Source organism: Nematostella vectensis, chromosome 3 (genome assembly GCF_932526225.1).
Source record: "Nematostella vectensis chromosome 3, jaNemVect1.1, whole genome shotgun sequence".
NCBI classification, from domain to species: domain Eukaryota; kingdom Metazoa; phylum Cnidaria; class Anthozoa; order Actiniaria; family Edwardsiidae; genus Nematostella; species Nematostella vectensis.
This window is the reverse complement of record NC_064036.1, coordinates 12,690,579-12,715,753: the sequence shown is the minus strand read 5'-3', so window position 1 is coordinate 12,715,753 and position 25,175 is coordinate 12,690,579. Positions and strand designations below refer to the sequence as shown.

The 25,175-nt window shown below is 41.1% G+C and overlaps 3 protein-coding genes across 8 annotated transcripts; 1 reads left to right on the top strand and 2 right to left on the bottom strand.

The window, feature by feature from the left end:
- Positions 1 to 476: 476 nt before the first annotated feature.
- On the bottom strand, positions 477 to 12,558 carry LOC116602249 (threonine-rich protein). Of its 5 annotated transcripts, XM_048724705.1 has the most exons (4): positions 10,089 to 10,246; positions 6,821 to 7,013; positions 5,589 to 6,398; positions 477 to 1,138 (listed from the first exon to the last, which is right to left on the bottom strand). In XM_048724705.1, exons 3-4 carry the CDS (start codon positions 5,635 to 5,637, stop codon positions 699 to 701), a joined length of 489 nt encoding a protein of 162 aa, XP_048580662.1. In that variant the 5' UTR covers positions 5,638 to 6,398; positions 6,821 to 7,013; positions 10,089 to 10,246; the 3' UTR covers positions 477 to 698. The 5 variants fall into 5 exon arrangements, with proteins under 5 accessions (XP_048580662.1, XP_048580661.1, XP_048580660.1 ...); XM_048724704.1 differs by lacking the exons at positions 477 to 1,138; positions 10,089 to 10,246 and adding an exon at positions 12,407 to 12,558 and having other exon boundaries at positions 1,652 to 6,398; XM_048724703.1 differs by lacking the exon at positions 477 to 1,138 and having other exon boundaries at positions 1,652 to 6,398; positions 10,089 to 10,265.
- Positions 12,559 to 15,796: 3,238 nt separating this feature from the next.
- Positions 15,797 to 21,784, bottom strand: LOC116602265 (uncharacterized skeletal organic matrix protein 5). The gene is made up of 5 exons (XM_048725258.1): positions 19,122 to 21,784; positions 18,783 to 18,921; positions 17,508 to 17,550; positions 17,299 to 17,428; positions 15,797 to 17,212 (listed from the first exon to the last, which is right to left on the bottom strand). Exons 1-5 carry the CDS (start codon positions 19,206 to 19,208, stop codon positions 16,700 to 16,702), a joined length of 912 nt encoding a protein of 303 aa, XP_048581215.1. The 5' UTR covers positions 19,209 to 21,784; the 3' UTR covers positions 15,797 to 16,699.
- Positions 21,785 to 21,900: 116 nt separating this feature from the next.
- On the top strand, positions 21,901 to 24,990 carry LOC5518785 (carbohydrate sulfotransferase 6). Of its 2 annotated transcripts, none has more exons than XM_032363572.2 (2): positions 21,901 to 22,053; positions 22,947 to 24,990. In XM_032363572.2, exon 2 carries the CDS (start codon positions 23,138 to 23,140, stop codon positions 24,458 to 24,460), a length of 1,323 nt encoding a protein of 440 aa, XP_032219463.2. In that variant the 5' UTR covers positions 21,901 to 22,053; positions 22,947 to 23,137; the 3' UTR covers positions 24,461 to 24,990. The 2 variants fall into 2 exon arrangements, with proteins under 2 accessions (XP_032219463.2, XP_048581214.1); XM_048725257.1 differs by having other exon boundaries at positions 21,929 to 22,053; positions 22,950 to 24,990.
- Positions 24,991 to 25,175: the final 185 nt, after the last annotated feature.

Below are 25,175 nucleotides of genomic sequence, written 5' to 3'. Positions count from 1 at the left end.
AAATATCGTCGATTTTCCCACGGTCACGCGATTGATGACGTCGTGCATAAAAACCCTCTTACATTGCGAGGAAAGTGATTCTTGGTACATCCTGTAAATTTTAGATGAATCGGCCACGTTAAACAAAAGTTAAAGCCAATTTTCTTTAAAACGCGAATAGGCGGCTAACTTCACTGTGGGATTACATCATACCTTGATTTACAGTAATTTTTCAGATTATGATTTTCATATCATATTGGTTTCAACTTTGTGTAATCTGCCGGGCTTCCTGAGTTCAACTTTAGTCACTAAGATTACTTATTGATAAACAAATCTGCAAGTAGACGAGTTTATAGATGATTTACTCTAAACAATAGTTAGTAAGAAACTGCGAGACGAGTGGGGGCTAAATGTTTGGGCGCTGGCACGCGGCCTATTGATGAGAGTGTGAAACCCAATATGAGGAAATGATGGGGATATATATAGCAACATAGAAATAGTGTCAAACAAACTCCTTTATTATGATAGTTTCTTACACACATTTTAAATATTAGACATTCCTTATAACAACCAAAATTTTATTGATATTCCCATTTTTAACCGCTAGTGAATTTTCACAATTGTCTTTTTAACGCATAAATAACTACAAAATCTCGAACATCGTAAGTAAAATTAAATGAATGCACATGCGCCACTTGGTAACCTTCCCTTGAGGGTGGCTACCAAACCAAGGAGATCAGCGCGGAGAAAACGGCGACTGGGGCGAGCACGCGAGTAGTGAAGGCTGCACTGATAGGCCCGGAGGTAGGGGGATGTGTAGTGGTGTTGGGCGTTGCGCTGCAAGACTGCTGATTGGCGAATTCCATAGTCACGTGATTTGCGCAGTCGGGGATGGTGAAGTTCATGTTGTGAGGGGCGAGAAGCGTAGCCGCCTGGACAGGAAACATTCTGCACGCGTCAGCCTTGCTTGTAGAGGCATATTCACTGCACTTTGCGCATCCCTTGAAGTGAAATGTCCCGGATGAAGTGTGGTTGAGACCAGTTCCGGTGATGGTGACGCAGCGTGAGTCCCCGGTACAGGTCTCATTGGTCAGCGGCATCACTGAGGTCATGTTCCACCTAAACTCATGCTTGCACTGAAGATTTATATCAGAAATCACTGCCGATGAAAGAAATTATAATTATAACAACGCGCATAACGATCACACTGAAGAATTAGACTGATAACATAGCGAAGAATATTTTTATCCAAGCAAATAGCACACGAAACGCTTTCAGTGAGTTTTCATTCTATTTTTAAGCTAGCTAATTTTAAGGGTGCTATTGACGCAGGTAAACCAGAGCATGTTTCGCCAACAACACTTGCCATTAGACATTAAATTCGAAAGATTCACCTGAGCATTTGGTAGAATGAATAACTATAAACGATAATCTTTTAAACACGAAAAATAATCTAATAATTTACTCAATATATTATTTATTATCATGGCCGTAGCAGGGGGTGGGGCACTGGGGGCATGTGCCCCCCCCTAGTATTTTCAAAAATTACCAGTAGGGGCGTGGCTGTGCTCTCCCCCAATATTTTCTTACTGTTTCTGTATTGTGGCCCCCCCAATATTCAGTGGTCTGCTACGGCTCTAGAATAATTTTTAACCAACATACATACAACCTATGTGATCAGATAAATTTATTGACATACTTGACAAAACATTGCGTTGCTATGGCAACCAGGGGGGCTTAATTACCCCGAAATCATGGTATCCAGTCTTACAGTGATAACTCCTTTATTTTTTTATCAATAGCCACCAAACTTTTAGGAAATCTTCTACTACAACATATGCATACAATGAAGTATAGAAATTACCCTGGTGATATTTTTCAAATTTGAGGAATATTTTGTCAGAAACTAATATTTGGATATTTGTTTGTCAGGTTTGAAAATTATTTTCAATTTGAGATTTAAAGCAAATGTTTATCCTTTAGGTCTTTGTATAAGAATACATATACTGCACATCCCCTGAAAAAAATAGCCAATTCCAACAAATCCTCTGGAAGATATCACTGTTAGAGTATTACTAATATACGGAAATCTCACAATTTGAGAAATCTCAAGTTAAAGATAACGTAAATGTGTAAATTCATAATATGAGGGCAGTGTTCAGATCATACTTTCTAAAATCCACCAGGATCATACAGAGAGCCCTCAGCTTGCTTCTTCTTGTCCTCTTTCTTTTTTCTTTTGCCTCTCAGGACCTTTCTCCTTTTTTTAGATGCCTCCTTACTTTTATACTCTGCAAGCCGAACTCTAGAAGTATCCTCAAGGCCACAGCCTGCTTCCGTATATTTGCCGGCAGGGATTTTGAGGGGTTCCAACAGTCTTAGTGCAGAGCTGTACCCCATGTTAAAATGACATACAGCATCATACAAGCCCAATTCCAGAATATCCCTGCCGACATGCACCTCCTTGGGCACTCGCTGCCAAATCATTGCATTCAAACTCTCATTCTGGTTCTGTGTTTTGCCATGTAGGCATTTCTCCAGCAGACTGGCTTCACTTAGCCTAACATATACTGGCTTTACCTTGGCCAGTATCTCCAATGGCAGACCAGCACTGTGCTTAAATGTATTGGTGTGGTCTGCTTTGTCTTTCTGATATTTACACCAGCTTGTGTTTCCAGTCGGGCAGTGGTCATGCAGCACTCTGGCTTCATTACAAGCACAATGCATAAGACTAGCATGAATTGCCTTACGCATCTGCTCCAAGTTTCCAACATTTGAACGTATGGCAATGCCATAATAATTCTGTAGTTTGTCAATGAGTGCATCGGTTAGCTTGCCTTTGCCGCCTAGACCTGGGGTGTCACGTTTCAGTTTTCGAAGGGAGTTACCAGTTATTGTGGGTCTCTACAGAACGATTAAAGATTCGCTGTACACCCTCAGGCTCCATAGCAGGTGCGGAACCCCTGAAGTTGGCCTTGCAGTCGTTGTGATCTGCCTTCCACAAACTGTATTCCACGCTATCCTTATCTAGATGATCATGCAGCTTGCATTGTTTGCAGGACACCGTAAGGGCCTCTACATCGAGAACTTTCCCTGTGTCAATAGAGATGCCGGTGACACAGCCATTCAGAGATGAAAAGCCCCTTCTCTGCCAGGTGCCATAGAATGAAGCACTGCAATTGGTTGGCCCATCCGATGTATCTGCTTTAAGCTCTTTTGCAGAACCACCCATACTTTTGGTTGCAATTTCCTTTACATGCTTCAGCAGTGTGCGCGAGTTTTTAGTGAATGCCCTCGCAGTAGGTGGTGGCGGCATGTTCATAAGTAAACATAACTTTCTGGCTCCAGTATGTCCCTTTCCGAGTGTTCTCATGCTGTAAACCAGTCTGCGATTCACTTCATAACTTTGCCCTTGAACTTTCAAAGTATAAGTGATATGCTTCCAGTCACAGTTCTGGCAGGTTAGACGTAGCTTCGAGGCACAACCCTTCCGGTTGTGCTCGTCTTCCCCGAGCACGAGGCAGAACTCGCCACAGTCACCACATCGTAGCAAAGCGAAAATATTGCTAAGAATGTCCATATCCACGAAACGATACCCGGTCACCTTAGCATCAGATACCTTTGCAGTGGATTGGGAAGGTTTAGGCACTGTATCTGCCTCAACAGCGGTTTTCGAAAGCTTTCGAAAAGAAGCAGATTTTGCAGGATTGCCTTCTTGAACAGGCTCCATGTCAGTCGAACAACTCGGTTCGTTTTCCGACTCATTAGGACTGTTTTCAACTCTCTTATACTCGCTTTCCTCTAAATTGAGACTTCCTGTAAAGCGGTTCCCACAAAAACGCCGCTTTTTGCGTCTCTGGTTAGCGAATTTAGGCATATTTGAAGAGTAAAATGGAAGGTTGTATTTTGATTTGATGTTGAAATGTGAAGATCGATATTTAGGAAGGTACTGCATGTAAACTCTCTTGTTAGTGATCTATTCAGTCACGTGGATAAAACACAGGGAACACAAACAAGAGAAAATCGAAAACCCCATCAAAATAGGCCCTTTGAAATCCGACTTCTAGATCAAAACAAATTGCAAACAGACCGGTTGCCCCTAGCAACGGCTCGCCAACATTTTTTAAAAGCTGAATACTATAGGAAAAAATATATTTTCATTTAAATTACACTAGGGCATACATTTCAAGGATAAATAACGGTAACTTTGAGACGAAAACAATTTTTTTCACAATTAATTCAAATTTGGTAAATTTTAGGGTATCATACCGCCTAAGTAGTATTATGAAAACTGGCAAATAAGTAAAACTTTCGTTTACATAGTTCAGCGTCTCGGCGCTTCTCGTTTTTTGCCATCTGTAAAGGTCGGATCACACTATGACAGATTCAACACAGCAGAGACAGAAGAAAAGAAATATGAACACGAGACGACGCAAGCGCCCAAAGTGATTTACTATTTCGGGTTCTGCTTTTGCCGTGCCGGTTCACACATAAAGTTTTCTGTTTCTGTTTCTACTCATGTCATTGTGTGAACCGGCCTTTAAGGTGGCGTGTAAACGACCAATCTTGAAACCGGCGCGTACACAGTTGGGTGCGTAGGGTGCGCGTGCACTCCCCTTGGCGGCCATAAAGCGTGTCATTTCTTACTAAGGAATCTTCAAATACTACTATGCTTTTTCCATATTATACCTATGACTGCGCCCCCCACCCCCTCGGCTAGTCCTGGGAACGCGCCTGTGTAAACTATTCTTTTCCCAATTTTAATGACAATGTTTTAATAACAATCTTAGCACATTTCCTGTGCAGTTGGACAAATTCACTTTTTTTAATTATTCTGTTTCATTTGACTCTTCACACGCAGCATAATTTTTATTAGTTTCAGCAAGTGCAATTATTTTCATGATCGTTGAATAGACAAAAACACATATCATTCCTCTGCAGCTTTTGTTGCAAACTCATCTTTATTCACATTAGAAACGTCCCATGAAATCCAGCTTCTTTTTTTGTTGTTGCTCGAGGTTAGGAATGGCAGCCGAGTATCGATGTAGAAGCTTCGATATCTTCAAACTCACCAATTACAATACAAGTAAGAGAATCTAGAATGATATGTAATTATGATTCCAGCCTACGTAAAGCATCTTACTTATTTACCGAAACAAACCTTATATGCAAGTAAGCCACTATAATAAATAGGCCATAATAATTCATGTGCGATAGTAGTAGGAATCGTAAAAAGCTCCTGTAGATTTACGTTTCCATGGAGACGTTAGGTGGTATATTATAAGTTTATTGAGAGCATTTTTTAAAGTTTGTATTGCTTCTTTTAGTCTCCAAAAATATTCATGTGACCATGATTTCTTTTTTTGTTAATTTAAAAAAGTGAACATAGTTCAATAACAATCTAAATGCGTTGTTTGGTGTGAAAGATTACACAGAAATAAATGCACCTGTTATTTATAAGTAAACCACGAATTTGCACACCATAACGACATAGACTGAACAAAACATTAGCTCGTTGATACGACATCCAGAACAGTGCAATATTTTGTTTCCTTAGATATATTATCATAGATGTTAACAGATAGGAGGATATTTTTTCTCATACGTACCTGATACAATAAAAGCAGCGAGAGCGACGAGACCTGTAAACTTACTCATGTTAAACGATGCTACTGCCAGGAGAAAGCTATGAATATGTATTTATAGTCTGTTTCGAAATGTAAGAGAATGACAAGTATTGTGATAGATAAAATACTCTTGCGTGTGATTGGCTGTATTCCTGCCTTGTTCGCTATGAGAGCTGGTTTCATTTAATTACACTAAATACAAAAACACCTGCTTTGAGTACATACTTGTCCTTTATGGAGTGTAAATTTTAGTGCAAATTTTCAAGATTTAAAAAGGATTTCAAAATTATCAAAGATACATCTAATCGAATAGGAAGTAACAAGAAGTAGTGGGACAAAACATTTCCAAACAAGAGTCCATTCTTTTTACATTTACACGAGACGTACAAACTGGAGGTAGAAATATTTTTAATCAGGATTATATAGAAACGACTATAAAATCAAACAAAATACACTGAGCATCTAAGTCAGACAAAAAAATAAGCACATAAAACTTTCTTCACCAGGTCCCAAGCTCTTAACAGCATTCGGAACACAGGGATACCGTGGACGCTTGGTCAGAACAAGAAGCCCACCAGCACGGAGACGACAAGACCGAGTCCGCCGAAGACACGCGTGGATGTGCCAGATGTTGGGGCCACAGTTCCCCCGCCAGGATAAACGGTTTGAGTGGAAGTAGGGGGAGTCGTCGTTGTTGTCGGAAGTCCCGCATTACAGTTCTCACCAGTACAACACATCAAGTTACAAGTCTCGATGTACGCCGATGGGCTAAACACAGACTTAATAGTGGTTCTGAAAAACAAAGACATAATTATAGATAATGAACTTATAATGTACGAATAAAGAAGATAAAGAGTATTAATCGGCCACTGTTACCCTTGTCCGTGATAGATTGTCCAATCACGTCGCCAAGCCCCCTCCCCCTCCCCCCCGTGTACGCGCCTACAATACTCAGTCTCCAAAGCATCCATTCTGGTAGGTTAAACTAAGTGAGTAACTGACGCTATTAAGTATATTACACTTTATCGTTAAAAGCGGCACTGCAATGACCCCTATGGGGGATGTTTGACGGTATTTCGGTCTTTAAACAGACTTTTACCCTTACGTGTTAAGAAAGTCACAAAAACATACTTTTACACCCACGTGTTAAGATATTCACATTAGCAGACTTTTTTAAGATATTCACATACGGTTAACAGCCTTTTTACACTCACGTGTTAAGATAGTCACATGCTTGGGCGGTGCTGTTGCATGGTGCACATCCTTTGAGAAACCCGTCCTGGAAGGTCATTCCATTCCATAGGCGTCCGCTGGCCCTAAAACAGCTCTCCCCCATGCTGCACGGGACGATCACATCAGTGCAGTTCTCAGTTGTCGAGACACACTGACTGCAATTCAGTCCATACGCTGCAACGACATCGAGGGAAAAAACTCTTACAATCTGTATTTCATAGACAGTACAGACCAGGGGCGGATTCAGGGGTGGGCCGAGCGGGCCCCGACCTCCCCCCCCCCCTATTTTCAGATATTAGGCTTTGAAATAACAAGAAATATAAAGAAATATTCCGAAGAACATTGAATCCGGCCCGCCCTTTCTTGAAACCCTTGCTTCGGCCCCTCTTTTTGGAGCTCCTGGATCCACCCCTGCAGACTCACATTGTGTTTCACATGTTTGAAGGTTTACTTATAGTAAACAAGCAGAATACACCTATTACAAATACAGATTGCACTCGTATTGATCCATGGGTATCAAATAAATAAACAAACAAGCCTAACTAAGAACTTAGGTCTGGAAAACTGTAACATTTTTATATATTTGCCTGTGAATATTCACATCGCTTTCAGAGATCGCGATTCAGTGATTTGTTTGTTACCCATGAACAGGTGTCAGGGCCGTAGTGGCGGAATAGCCGGTGGGGTACTGATGGCACATGCCCCCCTTACCTCCCCCTCCCATTTCTATAAGATAAATAGCAAGGGCATAGTAGGGGCATGGTTCTTTCCCCCAATATTGTGTTAATGCTTTTGAATTGTCAGGGGCGGATCCAGCTTTTCGCTAAAGGGGAGATTTGGCTCAGTAACAAAGGGGGGAGGGTGTAATTTTTTTGTCACATATGGCTTTCTGGCAGCCCAAAGGGGGGTTTAAAACCCCTAAACCCTTCCCCTAGATCCGCTACTTATTGTGTCCCCAATATTTCGAGGCCTGCTATTGCTCTGACTATGGGTTAAGCCTACGACACACTAGGCGATTTTGTACGCTCATACAAGCGAATGCAAATGGCCGACTGAAAATCTACATCTGTCTGCTGCCGCAGCGGCGGAGAATTCGCCGATATTTTTTAAGCCCACCGGCGATTCAATTCGCTTATAAGATAGCGTACGAAATCACCTTCAAAGTTCTCCACTGTAACCTTTTTTGTATATACATTTTGTTTTGGTAAGGAGCATTCATACAAACGAATTTAACTCTCAGGGTGACGGGGTTTATTTTCTGGTCAACATATTGTTTAAACGAAAATCAAATCATATCTAATTTAGCACAATGTGATAATTAGCTTGCTAAATATAAAATAAGAACAATGCAAAAGATAATATCGAATAATAAATCTAGTGTTCACCAAGAATCACAGGTAGCCCAAAAATGTAAAAGCGTGCCAAGAATTCAGCTCTAGGCTGGCGGAAATAAATATTGCCGATCCTTTCGTTGTTACCTATCCTAAAATAAGTGAGAAGGCTATTGGCTTGATTTTTCTTGTTTACTAGGCCACAAAAAATATTTCGTATCTGTTCGCGATTTTTTCTTTTTTTTTAATTTTCTTCTATCTGAAAATTAGGGTTGGAGCTATATTACAGAGTAAAGACACGAAAACACGGGTTCATCATGATGCTTTTTTTAGAAATAACGTGTGATAACAGACGATTTGTAATATGTCGCGATACGGAGAAAAATAAATGATCCCTCCAATCAGATGCACCAATGCGACATCTCCAGTTCAGTGAAATGGTTTCCCGACCACATCTCTCGCTGGTGTATGCATGATTGATTGGATGTCAATTTTTTGCCATTTCTTGCTTTTAATCAAAGAGAACAAAACTAAAAACATTGCATGATGCTAGAGGTTTTACAGAGAAAAAATTAATAAAAAGTGGCATGCGGACGCAGCTTCTGGGCGGCGACCAGAAACAACAATAATATTTCTATGTTTTTATGTGGCCTTATTGGCCAGCTTTGCGTGACCCCAAAAAATACATCCAGAATCGTATAAACTGATTAAAAAGAGACAAGCATTATTATTTTTATGGAACCAGTTCTCGAACAGGACTGTTTGGGAGCATTTTCGTGAATTCAAGGGGCTATTTCCAACCCCCTATATGTCACGGGCTAATTTCGGATCTTTACCCTGCATCAACCAACTCAGAAATATGATGCGGAAAGCGAAAGTAATGTGACAGAATGTCTGATATACAAAGGTCAAAATGACTTAGGCTTACGAAGTGGTTGAATAAATTTGAATAGATTAATTTTGACATCTATGAATGGCTTTTCAAACATTCCAACATCGCCCCCTAATGCTGCTACTTTTCAAGTGCACATTCCTTCGTTTTAATTCTGCTAATTATACCTGCATTCTGTGTAAGAGGGTAATTGAGAAAGATTACGAACGGTATCTAATATATAGCAAGCGCTCCTCGACTTTCAGCGTTCGATGTGAACTTGAGCGTTTAGATTTCTGTGTACAGAACACAAGCGCTTCCCTGCTAGAAGAGGCCTCTTTTCTCTGTATTTCGCTTGGCTGTCGTTCGCGTGGAAAAGATCCTTCCTCGCGAACGCCAGCCCAGCGAAATACAGAGAAAAGAGGCCTCTGCTAGCAGGGAACATAAGCGCATACATATTCAGGATTGCCGTGATCTGCAGCTTAATAGGAAAAATTTGGTAAAAACCTAGCCAATTTGGATAGAACTTTGGAAAATAACTAAAATAACGAAATTGCTTGGTAAATGAAAGACTTTCCGTAGAAAGACATCGACATCATCGTTCAGAAAAGCAGAGAAAGCCTTCTCTTGTTCTTTGTGTGGTTTCTCTATCCCAAATAACGTTGACACATGTCTAAGGCTGAACTTAGGACATATTTATCGCGATTAGGTGGGAGAGTCGTAGTGTTTTTCTCATTATTTGAACCGCTCGATAAACTCACATCGTAAACAGCGGGAACCTTAATTTCAACTTCTGATCTGGGCCAACCAAAATATCCAATAGAAAGTTACTAAGTCAGTGACCTCTGAAGAGTTTTCATGCGAAAATAGCAGGGGAATAGCAGATAGGTGAAGAATTCGCTCGATCGAGAAACAAAGAGGCCAGAAGGAGTGAAGTTGAATGATTTTGGAACTCTGTGATCGAGGTCAGATTTGTCATTCATGCATAATAAATCGTGAGTCTTGCTGAAAGAAAAATAAGGATTAGCCGATCCTTAGATCACTTACCTTGCCCGGATAATGCAGCTACAACTACCAGACTCACAAGAACACAGTATACGGATGCCATTTTGAGTCTCTTGTTCTTACACGCAGCGCTTTTCGTGAGACGAAGAACCTGTGTGAACCTATAGTAATGCCAAATGGGTGTAGGCTTGTAATACAAAACGTCTTTTGTGATGACGCATACAAAGCCAATGACAGAATTCTTTGGTTTGATTTCCGCATATCAGGTATCCTGAGTTCGAGGAACTCGCATATAGCAAAATAATCAATAAATAAGTACCCCTAGCGCTCATTTTATTGGAGATTGAAATATTTGAAAATACGTAGCTTTTATATAGAAAATTGCCTTGACATGATGAGATCAATGAGACATAATGGACCCCAGTACAGAACTTGTTTTGTCACTGCTATTGGCCGTGCGAAATCGGTAAAAGTGTTTGTATCTTCATCTCTATTTTTAGTTCTTTGCGATGCGGAGAACAACCATAAAAGGCCATAACATCAAACAACTTGTCTCAAGGCGCAGGGCCCAAGATAAATGCACTACACAGGGAACCCCTCAGCAGTGCTACTAGACTCAAAATGTTTTTTACCACTGGTGACAACCACTGGTGACAACCACTGGTGACAACCACTGGTGACAACCACTGGTGACAACCACTGGTGACAACCACTGGTGACAACCACTGGTGACAACCACTCGTGACAACCACTGGTGACAACCACTGGTGACAACCACTGGTGACAACCACTGGTGACAACCACTGGTGACAACCACTCGTGACAACCACTCGTGACAACCACTGGTGACAACCACTGGTGACAACCACTCGTGACAACCACTCGTGACAACCACTCGTGACAACCACTCGTGACAACCACTCGTGACAAAACCACTGGTGACAACCAATCGTGACAACCACTGGTGACAAAACCTCTCGTGTGACGGCTACTATTTGAAGACCGTTCTTGACAATCGCTTATTAGATACAAACGTAAAATTTAACTCAGTACTTTAGCACTATAAAAAATAGCGTAATTTGCTTCATTGTTTAACAATTATAAGTTTGTTGTCGGCATTTATCAGCAGCTTAGATTTTTCGAAGCAGGAAAGAAATGTCATACCATAAACATGAAAAGTATCTGTGTAATTAAATCCTTAGATCAAATCCTTATACGCAACTTCGTGTTTAACTCTATATTATGAGAAACATGAAAGTAATAATAAGTTTAATTCAACCTCTCGAAGTATAGACTGGATTACAGGTGAGTCAGAGATACAAGTAAGCACTACAACAAAGTACAATTAATTTAAATGTAATCAGCATATTTAACAGTAAAGAACTCGTTGAAACGACTCGTTTTAGTAGGCCTCTGATACGATGTAGATTTAGACCTGAGGTTATACCCTGAATCATGTGTAATGCGACGCCCTTTAATGATAGGAAAAAGAGGATTCTGTGGTTTGATTCTGGAAACGAACGGCCGGCATGCAATATTTCTTCGCTCGTGCAACGTTGGAAGGTTTGCAAGCGTGAGTGAACCATCATAACTACGACCTGGGAAAGTAAATGTTCATTTCATACTATTTCATTCCTGTTACCTAAGTCACTTGGTAACGAGGTTTGAGACCTCGAGGGGAAATAAAAAATACTTAAAAATAGTAATGTATTTTTTTTTTGTAAACTAAAACTCGCTGCGGGTTAAAAAAGCACGGGTTTCTTTGGTATTCTGTTTAGTATCGCAGTGTTATTAACATACATTTAGGGCGCCTGTCAGGGAATGCGGCGCTTATTCATTCATACTGAGATATGGTGAGGGGTGAAAATTTATTTATAATGAGGCTGTCAATACATACTACAGTGTATTGCCCCAATTACGGACGGTTTTTGCATTTACCACCATAACTTTTATAGAACACTTAGAATAGAACACTTTTGATATTTTTCCAGTAACAAGATTAGACGTTAACCTAATAAAATACTTATAATATATTTACATATTTTTCAAGTTTAGGGCGCCATGCTCGAAAAGTATGGGTCACTGATTTGCCCTAATCCCAATCTTCGTAAGATCTTTCATCCACGTTAATTACATTGAGATCGCTTTATTTTCCTGGATCGCTTTATTTTCATGCGGAAATAGCAGGGGAATAGCAGAGAGGTGAAGAATTCGCTCGATCGAGAAACAAAAAGGCCAGAAGGAGAGAAGTTGAATGATTTTGGAACTCTGTGATCGAGGTCAGATTTTTCATTCATGCATAATAAATCGTGAGTCTCACTGAAAGAAAATAAGGATTAGCCGATCCTTAGATCACTTACCTTGCCCGGATAATGCAGCTACAACTACCAGACTCACAAGAACACAGTATACGGATGCCATTTTGAGTCTCTTGTTCTTACACGCAGCGCTTATCGTGAGACGAAGAACCTTGTGAACCTATAGTAATGCCAAATGGGTGTAGGCTTGTAATACGAAACGTCTTTTGTGATGACGCATACAAAGCCAATGACAGAATTCTTTGGTTTGATTTCCGCATATCAGGTATCCTGAGTTCGAGGAACTCGCATATCGCAAAATAATCAATAAATAAGTACCCCTAGCGCTCATTTTATTGGAGATTGAAATATTTGAAAATACGTAGCTTTTATATAGAAAATTGCCTTGACATGATGAGATCAATGAGACATGATGGACCCCAGTACAGAACTTGTTTTGTCACTGCTATTGGCCGTGCTAAATCGGTAAAAGTGTTTGTATCTTCATCTCTATTTTTAGTTCTTTGCGATGCGGAGAACAACCATAAAAGGCCATAACATCAAACAACTTGTCTCAAGGCGCAGGGCCCAAGATAAATGCACTACACAGGGAACCCCTCAGCAGTGCTACTAGACTCAAAACGTTTTTTACCACTGGTGACAACCACTGGTGACAACCACTGGTGACAACCACTGGTGACAACCACTGGTGACAACCACTGGTGACAACCACTCGTGACAACCACTCGTGACAACCACTGGTGACAACCACTGGTGACAACCACTGGTGACAACCACTGGTGACAACCACTGGTGACAACCACTGGTGACAACCACTGGTGACAGCCACTGGTGACAACCACTGGTGACAACCACTGGTGACAACCACTGGTAACAACCACTCGTGACAACCACTCGTGACAACCACTCGTGACAACCACTCGTGACAACCACTCGTGACAACCACTCGATTACATTTAAATGTAATCAGCATATTTAACAGTAACGAACTCGTTGAAACGAATCGTATTAGTAGGCCTCTGATACGATGTAGATTTAGACCTGAGATTATACCCTGAATCATGTGTAATGCGACGCCCTTAAATGATAGGAAAAAGAGGATTCTGTGGTTTGATTCTGGAAACGAACGGCCGGCATGCAATATTTCTTCGCTCGTGCAACGTTGGAAGGTTTGCAAGCGTGAGTGAACCCTCATAACTACGACCTGGGAAAGTAAATGTTCATTTCATACTATTTCATTCCTGTTACCTAAGTCACTTGGTAACGAGGTTTGAGACCTCGAGGGGAAATAAAAAATACTTAAAAATAGTAATGTTTTTTTTGTAAACTAAAACTCGCTGCGGGTTAAAAATGCACGGGTTTCTTTGGTATTCTGTTTAGTATCGCAGTGTTATTTACATACATTTAGGGCGCCTGTCAGGGAATGCGGCGATTATTCATTCATACTAAGATATGGTGAGGGGTGAAAATTTATTTATAATGAGGCTGTCAATACATACTACAGTGTATTGCCCCAATTACGGACGGTTTTTGCATTTACCACCATAACTTTATAGAACACTTTAGAATAGAACACTTTTGATATTTTTCCAGTAACAAGATTAGACGTTAACCTAATAAAATACTTATAATATATTTACATATTTTTCAAGTTTAGGGCGCCGTGCTCGAAAAGTATGGGTCACTGATTTGCCCTAATCCCTGTCTTCGTAAGATCTTTCATCCACGTTAATTACATTGAGATCGCTTTATTTTCTTGGAAGAAATTAACAGAATACCACTCGTGACAATTGGCTAAAATTCGATAGCAATTGATCTGAATCAAACTAAACTCATATAGATGAAAGGTCTTGGTAAGATCTCTCATCCGCGTTAATTAGATTGAGATCGCACCAATTTCCAGGAAGAAATTAACAGAATACCACTCGTGACAATTGGCTTTAATTCGATAGCAATTGATCCGAATCAAACCAAACTTATACAGATGAAAGGTCTTGGTGAGATCTCTCATCCACGATAATTACATTGAGATCGCACCAATTTCCAGGAAATAATTAACAGAATACCACTCGTGACAATTGGCTTTAATTCAATAGCAATTGATACGAATCAAACCAAACTCATACAGATGAAGGGTCTTGGTGAGATCTCTCATCCACGATAATTACATTGAGATCGCACCAATTTCCAGGAAATAATTAACAGAATACCACTCGCGACAATTGGCTTTAATTCGATAGCAATTGATCCGAATCAAACCAAACTCATACAGATAAAGGGTCTTAGTAAGGTCTAACATGCATGTTAATTAGATATTGAGATCGCACCAATTTCCAGGAAGAAATTAACAGAATCCCACTCGTGACAATTAGCTTTAATTCAATAGCAATTAATCCGAATCAAACCAAACTTATACAGATTAAGGGTCTTAGTAAGATCTCTCATCCACGTTAATTAGATTGAGATCGCATCAATTCCTAGGAAGAAATTAACAGAATACCACTCGTGACAATTGGCTTTAATTCGATAGCAATTGTTCCGAATCAAACCAAACTCATATAGATGAAGGGTCTTAATAAGGTCTCTCATGCACGATAATTAGATTGAGATCGCACAAATTTCCAGGAAGAAATTAACAGAATACCACTCGTGACAATTGGCTTTAATTCGATAGCAATTGATCCGAATCAAACCAAACTTATACAGATGAAAGGTCTTGGTGAGATCTCTCATCCACGTTAATTACATTGAGATCGCACAAATTTCCATTTTACCGTTATTTGGGAAGGGGGGCCCGTTGTATGCCCTTGATAATTGCTAGTTGGATAGTTTGTTACAGTCCCGTACCCAGGAGGGGGGGGGGGGGGGGGGGGGGGGTGGGGGCGCACCCCCCACAACGGCCGAAAGTCCACTTTCGTTTCTCAATAGACGTGCTATTTGTAGGCAAAACTAAAAGCAAAAGCTAGGTCCACTTTTTTGAGTTTCGCACCCCCCCTCCCTCCCCCCAAGTAAAATTCTGGGTACGGGCCTGCGTTATGAGATTGAACCCCGCGCTCATTGCCGTGACAGGGGCGTGGTTGTGCCCATGCATGGGTCTACCACACTGCAAACGCAGCACGAGTCAAAGTGACGCCATTTTACTCTTGAGAACTAAAAAATCTGTCTTTTGTAAACAAAAAAAGGTATTGAAAAAAGCAATTATGTATGGTTCCCCAATTTTCTCATTAGATAATCAATAAAAATTTTGGAAAAACAAAAATCTAGCACCACTTACCGAAGAGGTGGAGAAAATGATGCGAAGAGTGTGGAGAGTTGAAGAATATCTAGAGAGTTTGGGAGTCCATGAAATTGTAAAGTTGTTAAGGTCATCATTGAAAATGTTTTTTTCTTCTTTTTATTATTTGTGTAACTAAAAAAAACTCACACGCAAAAGCAGCACCGTTAGATGTTTATTATGAATTACGTACATTACGTTAGCAGTTGATACACCTACTCTTTCAAATATTGGAACACATCATATAATTCGCGTTGCATATTATGTGTCAGGGTCTGGATGGGGTTAAACGTCTAGCGACAAACGGCTTTAAAAGTAACTGACTATCTACAAAGCATGCATAAAAAACTAGTGAGTAGCGACAAAAAATATTTGCCGACTACCGGCATTTTATTATTTCCGGTATTTTTTCTATTTACTTCCCTCGTCAATCTACTTAAATACGGCTATTTCAAAATAACACTATGTATTTCCTGTCGCATCAAACTTTTCAGTCAATTATTAATCCATAATAAATTTATTACCAATAAGCTATTAATTACTAATCAATCTTAAATAATGTTTAATTTTGTTTATACATGAAATCTGGTACAAGCCCGAATACTAGCTTAGGTTCACCGACTACCGACAAAGACTGATAATATTTACCGACTACCGACAGATTATGGAAATTTTAACTGACCAACAACATGCAGACCCTACCATCAAGACCCTGATGTGTAATTGACGAAATTATGGTACATAGAACACTGCGGTATAAGTCACATGGGGCAAAGCAACAGATGACCAGGAAGGCGAAAAATTAATTCAAGATCCTCGCACTTAGTCCTCAGTGGTCTCTAGACATGCCGTAGCTTGTACCACATTGCCTTAAAGTTATCCCTTAAAAAAGGAATAGAATCTCACCGAAGTTGTATCTTATACATTCTTAGCCGTTTAGTTTGCCTTTTAAGAGGTCAGAAATATCCCAATTACTATCACTTAGAGGAAGAGGACAACAGATTATATCCGTCACAAATGTAAGAAATAACTGCTTCAATATATCATTGCATAGGTGGGAATTACTTTAGTAACATATAGCCTCTAGCCTTGATATTAAGGTAGCCGTTGCCGCAGCAACAATATTTACACCTATTCCCAGCACTATTGTTAAGAAAAGAATTCCCCCCGATACCCACCATGCTATCAACAGTATCGCACTCGTTTTGTTCGTTACTAACCAAACCTACACGCACCAAACCATGTTTAGGCGATCCACCCAAGTTAAACCCTTCTTGGTTACAGTTTTCCTGCATAGACGAGCCCGCGATCAGTGCTCTCCAAGCGGTCTTTCCGATAACGGTAGTCACTCTGTAGTTGCCGTCAGCAATGACGTCATAGAGTGACGCAGCGGTGTAGGGGATCGTCATGGACTTAAGGGTGTCCCCGACCTTGAACCCGATGCAGATCTTGGTGAAGGGCGTGGCCCAGTAGCTGGGGAGTTTGGTCTCTTGGTTATCGAAGCCCGTCAGACCGCCAGAGGGGTTGTAGGCGAGCTTGTTGGTCCAGAGAGAAGACTCGTAGCGGAACGTCGTCTATAAGGTGTCCCGAATAAGGAATTGTAATATTTGTAAAACATGCATATCCAATATATCCAAACGATTAAGAGGCGTGCGTATACCTTTGCACCGTCGACTTTCATGGCCAGCGTCCATCCCCCATCGCCACAGCCGTCAATCACTGTGAGATGGCAGTAGATCTCTACGCTTTTGTTCTCCATGCTCAGAATGTACGCGGTGTCTTTTTTTAATCTGCAAACAGCGAATCTGTGTTCGAATAAATTTGACAAAAGTTAATTTTGAAATAATGAGGCGTGAACCCTGAACGTACCCTCTGTCGTAAACTTCCTTGCATGAGGAAAGAGTAGCGTTCCCTACAAAAAGATGACAAGGGTATTATTTTTCGAATTATTTTCCTCAGCATCTGTCTATTCAATAAAAAGATGTTATTTCTTTGTCTTGCGACTTTCCTCGTAAGCAGCCAATTTCAGATACAACCGCCGGCTTGAAACCCCTTTTAACTGGGTTGCTCCGAAGACGATGACCACTTTTAGGAATACCTTTTTTTCAATATTTTCAAAAATTATAAGGAAATGACCAGAAGGAGCATATCTGTGCCCCCCCCCCCCCAATATTTTCTTAATGTTTCTGTATTGTGCCCCCTCCCAATCCTACGTGGCCTGCTACTGCTCTGTTATAGTAATAAAGAGTCAGCTTCAATGGCTTCTGCTGGAAGGGAGTTCCACTTTGGGATGGTTCTGATGAAGAGAGAAATGGTGGAAAGCGTTTATTGAGCCTCCCAGCTGGGCATAGCGCCGAGCTTGACCCCGTGTCTTTGTATGTCTCTTGACTAACTCCTTGAGGAAGAGTATTTTGACTGATCCCTTTTCGATATTTTAGAGCATCTCCTTGTCCGTGTGGCGATCTTGGAGGAAGACCAATGAAGGGACTGCTAGTTCGGCAATAGTCACCATACACGGAACGGGCTGAACGCCTCTGGACTGACTCAATGTAATTTATGTCCTCTTTGTATGTGTGTGGTGGCCAGGCTGGAGTGCCAACGTTGGCCGTCGGTATGCGCGTCGTTTTACTGCCTTAGAGCAGCAAGAAAGGTTCCTCTGGAGGACTCCAAGTACCCTGATGGCCTTCTTTTTCACCTTAGTGCATTGCTTTGCCCAATTCAAGGGATGCGATATGTACACACCAATACATTTTTGGTACTGCACTCTCTCAAGAGCGACTCCACAGATACAATACTGATGATGTGGGGGAGATCTCTTGGGGATAATTGGACATTTAGGCCGGTATCCAGGACTTTTCTTGGTGGGGGTGGGGGGTGGGGTGCCTTCCATCCTCCTGACAGCCACACCCTCACTACCCCGTACCCTCCTGATAGCCACACCCTCACTACCCCGTACCCTCCTGACAGCCACACCCTCACTACCCCGTACCCTCCTGACAGCCTAACTCCACTTAGCACTATCCCATATTACCCTCCCATTCTCACCCCTGCCACCAACCTCTACCCGTACCACACCCACTATCCCCCTTTTATGCACCCCCCCCCCCCTTTTCAACCTACGTGCCGTGGTATATTATAACGCACCTGTAAACTGTTCGCAGAGCTTGCCGGTAGTATTGGGTTGACAAGCACACGACCATTCAGGATCTTCTGCGCATGTGCTATTGCACCTACCACCATTCTTGCACGTCACATTACTGCAGGGGTCGGAAAAGAGAGTTCCCTGCAGAACAAAAGGTATGTACCATCAACAGGCCGAAATCAGCTAGCGAGGATTTTTAATTGCAGCGCGAAACACATTGTATGAAAAGGGTTAATTTAACCAGGAAAAATACAAGTTTTAAGAGTTAGGATAGCAGCTTTGATGTCCAGACGGTTGTCCCTGTTAAAGCCAATTGATTGGAATGATCATTATATAAATACCTTTTCAGAGTCGAAGTGAATGTAGCCTGGTTTGGGGATTTTGCAGCCAGGCCTAGAGGTGAAGGTGTGGTTACACAGCTCGCACATGCGCGTCGGTGGATGGTAGTTGGTTTATTGACAGTCAGGTTCGGCCAGGCAGTAAAGGTTGCAGTCGAAAGAACGAGAGGCGGTCACTGTTTTGATGACAAAGAGGTCGAAGTATTCATCTGTTTAAGAGAAAAATATACATTTATTTCTATCCGTCATTGCACGCTACTTTATCAGCAAAACGATGTATTATCTGTCATTTATTTCTTCAGCAAGTCCATTATGTAATTTAAGTCCATCGCACTGTCTGTGTGTTCGTGTATTTTACTGCGTTTCGAGAAGAATAGATATCAAAGTGGTAGGTGACAGTAGCTTGGAACTGAAGATGATCTTAACGCCGCGAACCCGAGCTCTTTAAATGTAAATTATGTGACGACGTACAAATCAACAGTTCCCCGTCAGCGACTAGCGCTTTGCTTCAATATTGCCCTGTTCTGAATTAGCGCAATCAGCAAGAAAACAGCAGAGCTAATAAATCCCACAGTCTCAAAGAGGGTAGAAAAATAGTTTTCCATCGTGAACACCTAAAAACTGTGAAATCCTTGATGTCAAGCAAGGCCATCAAAGTAAAAGGAAGGCCAATCACAATACGAGATTCGTTGTTCTGATTGAGACAAACTTCCTAACTAGAAGATTCAATCATGTTCTGATTTTGATTTCTCACAAACACAATGCGTGTATCATCACCGCTTAATGTAATAACTGACGTTTAATGTAACACTAACGCTTAATGTAATTAAAATCGCCGCTTTAAGCCGCATCGTCACCAGTTTACTTCCGGAGGTCCGACGGAGACTTCAACCGTTAAAAGACAAAAGAATCTATTAAAATCCGAGATATTAAACAGGCCATCGGCTCTAAATTATCAATCACATCCTCAAAGAAACTTCCAATAAACTCACTGCTTTCAATATTTTGAAATATCTTTCGCGTTTTCCGTTTAAAATCATCAGAGATTGTTACGTAATCGACCGGAAGTAAACTGGTGACAATGCGGCTTTAATGTTAAACTAACGCTTTGATTCGTTGAAGCAGAAGTCTAAAAAGTGAGATAAGCGCCTTTTCGAAGCGATTAATGTTTTTATTAGGAAAAACTAGATCATTTCTTTATACAAATTCGAGCATGCCTTTTGTGTCTTGCATGTCAATAATTGTTTTTAAAAAGTTAACAAAACAGATTCAAATCAACCTGTACTTTTTTGTCTTATTCCTATTTTTATGTAAAGTTTTGAGGTTTTCCTTATTCATTTATACTACGTCGTTGATGTTCAGCAAAATTTTATTTGTACTATAGAAACCAAGGAATTTTTTTTTCCATAAAATATTATAGACTTTTTCTTTTTTCTTTACTTTCAGTCGCTGTGAAGACGGTATCCCTTGAGAAGTCCTTTCGGCCTTGTGACTTTACAATCGTGAAAATACACAAAAGTAGGAAAAGAGGCGAGAGAAAGCACGCCATACTCAAGAAACTTTAATTGCTAGTTGGTTGATTTGGATCGTTATGGTATAAAGCGACGCTTCCCTGTGGGCGAGAGAGGCGTGCCGGTATGCCCATGCATGTCTACCTCGCTTGCGAACATGGTTTATTGATGTGTAATTTGGTCGATTTCCCAAATTTTGAATCATGCCCCATGGCTATAACGGAAAACTGCGTATTCTCAATGCCATCAATAGAATTCGGATCGTATGATAGACCTACGAGCATGGTTTATATTTATTGATGTGCACCTTGAGCTTCTTTAAAAAAAATATCTATTGCATCAATCGAGGTATTGCGAATTTTTTAAACTGCTTCAAACTCCGTCAACGCTCTTCAAAACGAAGTGGACAAATGCATCGGCATAGACGCGCCTCTATGGCCGTCATGGCGTCATAGCGTACGGACGTGTTTATATAGTGCTTCGGGATTTGTGAAATTTATAGCAGAAAAGCTATTTAATCGTGCAGAAGGACCACATATAATTCATTTTGCAATTATGAGTGCTGTATCGAGCTATATTTAGATGAAAAAGGCCGACTTACAAAGTGGAACTTGCCAGAAAGGTTTATTGACAAATTAAGTTTAGTGTATAATAATAATAATAATAATACCCAATGAATTAGGAAGAGCAACAATATTTGTTTTTTGTGAACACAATTTTATTTTGCATTTTAGAGCGTATCAGACTAACAAAGCAATATTTGGCCTATTGTCTGCTTTCTCAGTCTCCGTTTGTTTTTAGCATGTTCTTAAAATTTTATGCTGAACGTTTTTTAAAAAAAAAAGGTTCTTATGAATAATCCCTATCCAATCTTGTCTAGACATAGGCTTGGCTATAAATTTCTTGAATACACAAGAAAACTTGGGGGGGGGGGGGTATCCTAAATCTCATAAAATCTCATAGACCATTTGGGGCCAGGTTATGTTAGTGCGCCGACTATTTTCTTGTGTTGTACTAAAGAAACCAAAAGTTATATTGTGGTAGTATCGAATAAGTTTTTGTGAAGAAAAAAATTACAACATAAATCAAAATCAATCAAGGTGGATCGATTCTAGAACATCGATGAAGCTATTCAATATAATAAATACGGTCATTTTTTGCTTTGTAGAGTCTGGGCAAAAGAGCGAATAACAAATAACCGGCCCGCGATTTCTCAGAAGATCATCAAAGCGATTGTTTTTGTGTGACAACGACTAAATGTCAAGACAAATGATGTCATCCAAAAACCTCGAGAACACTCCTCTATTGGCTTGTGACGGCGAAACACTGCAGGCGGTATGGCTGTCAAAAACATAATAGATGTCCAAACAGGAACCACAGAGAAATATCGTGACACAACGCAAGGCATTTAACGGATTGTGGAGGTACTACTGTTCACATGCTACGGTTGTTAGACATTCACATACTGATAGCTAAATACATTTTTACTGATACAAATCGTTTATGCGAATACGTCTGATTTTTTTAATTAAAGATCCTAAATTTCACATGGCCGTTGGAGGAAGCTTTATTCACACTTTTAAAATCATATATATTTTGTGTACATAAAATAACTTTTCTAAGGGGTTTGTTTTACCACCCGTTTCCAGCGTTGCTACACAAAACAGGTAATCATTACTATGGTGACGGGTGACCAGATTACGGGGCTAAATGCGAAGCGAAAATACTTTAGCGAATTAGTAGCGTTAAATTCAAACGCGTTTTTTCTATCCCTTTACTTTCCAAAATTGCGTCACTCCATGCCCGCTTGTGTTTGGATTAAATTTAAAAAAAAACCTACAGCGCCGGTAAAAAAACGATGCAATGTTAAGGCAAAATATCTGATTCATTCTTTTGCCTTTGTTTGCGACCTCGGCAACGTTTCCTTTAAGTGACGATTTGTGTTCTCGTATATAGGGTTATTGAGCCCTTGGTCGGATACACCTTTTTTATACTTTATTTAACGAAAAGACATCGCAATAGACCCCCTTAATCATCAGCTGTTTGAAATCACACTTGTTTTTCTAGGATGACAAAATGGATTCGTTTACTTCAATCTCAGCTGCAAGTGTACCCTGGGTACCAGAGCCTCAAGACTTCTCTCGTCCAGTGACGTTCAGCCAAAATTCCGTGACCCGTCGCGACTTTTTAGCTGAGCGTCACTTGGCGAGAGAAGATTGGAGGCTCTGGTACCCAGGATACTGCAAGTGGTATGAGGGTGCACATGTGTATATGAATGCGCATCTCATCTAGTGTCATTCTCTTTAAATGCTTTCAGTAGTGGTACAATCTGAATAAACCAGTCGGACAGCAAACAAACAGTATACTCGCCTCTTCTGTAGTCGTCGCGTTGCTATGGTGCGGTAAGCGCGAGAGACTGGACACTAAAAGAAATTCACATGAAGCCTCAATCGTAAAAACACCGAAGAAAATGTCTAAGGTGTGGGCCGTTTGATTATTCGTTATCATATGGCAGCAGCAGATAACCAAGGATCTTTGCTGCGCATGGGCAATAAGGCAACCCCACTGCGCACACAGACACTGTTATGGCTAACAATTTGTATGGCTGCTGCATCTCTTTTGCTCTATGGTTTTTTGACCAAGACAGGTCACATGACACAGGCAAGCAGGGACACGTGGACATGTGACCAGCGTTATCGTCATGAACTTCAAGAACTAAAATCTGTTGCATTTAGGCTCCAGCGCGAGTTACAGAGATTACTGAGTAACAATTCGAACAGTCCCAGGCGAGGGGAATTCCGGACTAATATAATGCTACTAGCGTATAAGCGATCAGGATCTTCCTTCGTTGGCCAGTTATTAAACCAACACCCAGATGTCATGTACCTCTACGAGCCATTGTACTTCGTGAAGAGCCTGTCGGAGAGGCACCCAAGTGCGTTCAGGCTTCTATCGCATACACTGCTTAGCATCATCTACACGTGTAACTTTCAGAGACACCCATACTTTGTTAGCCAGCTGTCTGATTCGCCCTTTCGTTTATACACACGGCCACTGTCCGACCCTCCAATGTGTCCGGCTAGGATCAGTCCGGACAAGATTCAAGACCACTGTCAACGGCTCTATGCTAGAACATTGAGAGACATCTGCCAATCATTTCGTTATATCGTTGTAAAAAGTATACGTGTAGAGTCGTTAGAGAGTCTGGTTGAGTTCAAAGAGTTTAGTATCGAGTCACCGTGGACCGTATTTAAAGTCGTCCACCTCGTGCGGGATCCCCGTGCTATAATCAGCTCGCGCCTCCGAACAGAAACATCCACATGGACAGCAGATAACGTAAAAAAGCATGCGCGAGCACTTTGTACCCGAATGTTAAGAAATCTGCAGAAAGGTACCGCAAAACATTGGACAGGGAACTATCACGTGATTCGCTACGAGGACGTGGCGGAGGATCCCGAGAAGGCAGCGAAGGAACTCTACGAGTATCTAAGGCTGAGTAAGACGACACGAATTCGCGATTGGGTCACGGCCAACGCCCATGGTAAACACAATGAAAACGCGTTCTCGACGACTAAGAACGCGACTATAGCGATTAATACTTGGCGTTTGACAAACGATTTAGAGACTATTCGTGTGATCGAGGCCGAATGTTCCCGTGTTATGATGCTATTGGGATACAGACGGGCGGGGACTGGCGCCGAGATGAGGGACCTGTCTCGCCGGATGTACGATAAAAACGAGGGACCGAGCGTGTTTGTGACAGACATCGTACACGAAGCGATAACACAGGAAGACGTTACCATAGAGCACGACATTCATGTGACAACATGATTGGCCATCCCACAACATCCCATGCTTCACTTTGTACAGAGCTATACGCCAAGTCAGTCACGCGACACAGGGCAATAAGCCATGTTAGCCACGTGACAACATAACAGGTCGGTCACGTGACACACCATCCCATGCAAGTCACGTTGTACAGAGCTATACGCCAAGTCAGTCACGCGACACAGGGCAATAAAACATGTCAGCCACGTTACAACATAACAGGTCACGTGGCACAAAGCCCTGCCATTCACGTGACATAGCATTGCAGCATGTAAGTCACATGTCACAACATAGCAGCGCGGGAGAGGAACGCATGAGTGGTTGATGTTATTTACTTTATTTAATTTCGCAAATGGTTTTTCTTCATAATTTTACCTTTATTATAGAAAAATATTTTTGTGTAACGTCTTCTCTGTATTATGTTTAGGCTTTTTCATTATACTTTTTAAGAAATATCTAACTAATCCCGAATAGTAACGCTTATAAATAAATCTTTATGGTGATTGAATTAACAAAAAGAACCGTTAATGTCACATTTACTTATTATCCTGCAAGTGCAAATTGCGTGGGAAAAACAGTTAAGTCTCTCTTTTGACAACAAATTACAACTTCCCGGTTTGGTTCTCGAAAAGGCGGTGGCGGAGGAGAATACTGTAATCACCAACCCCCCCCCCCCCCCCCCACCACCACCACCACCTCTCCCCTCTTTCAGGTGTGA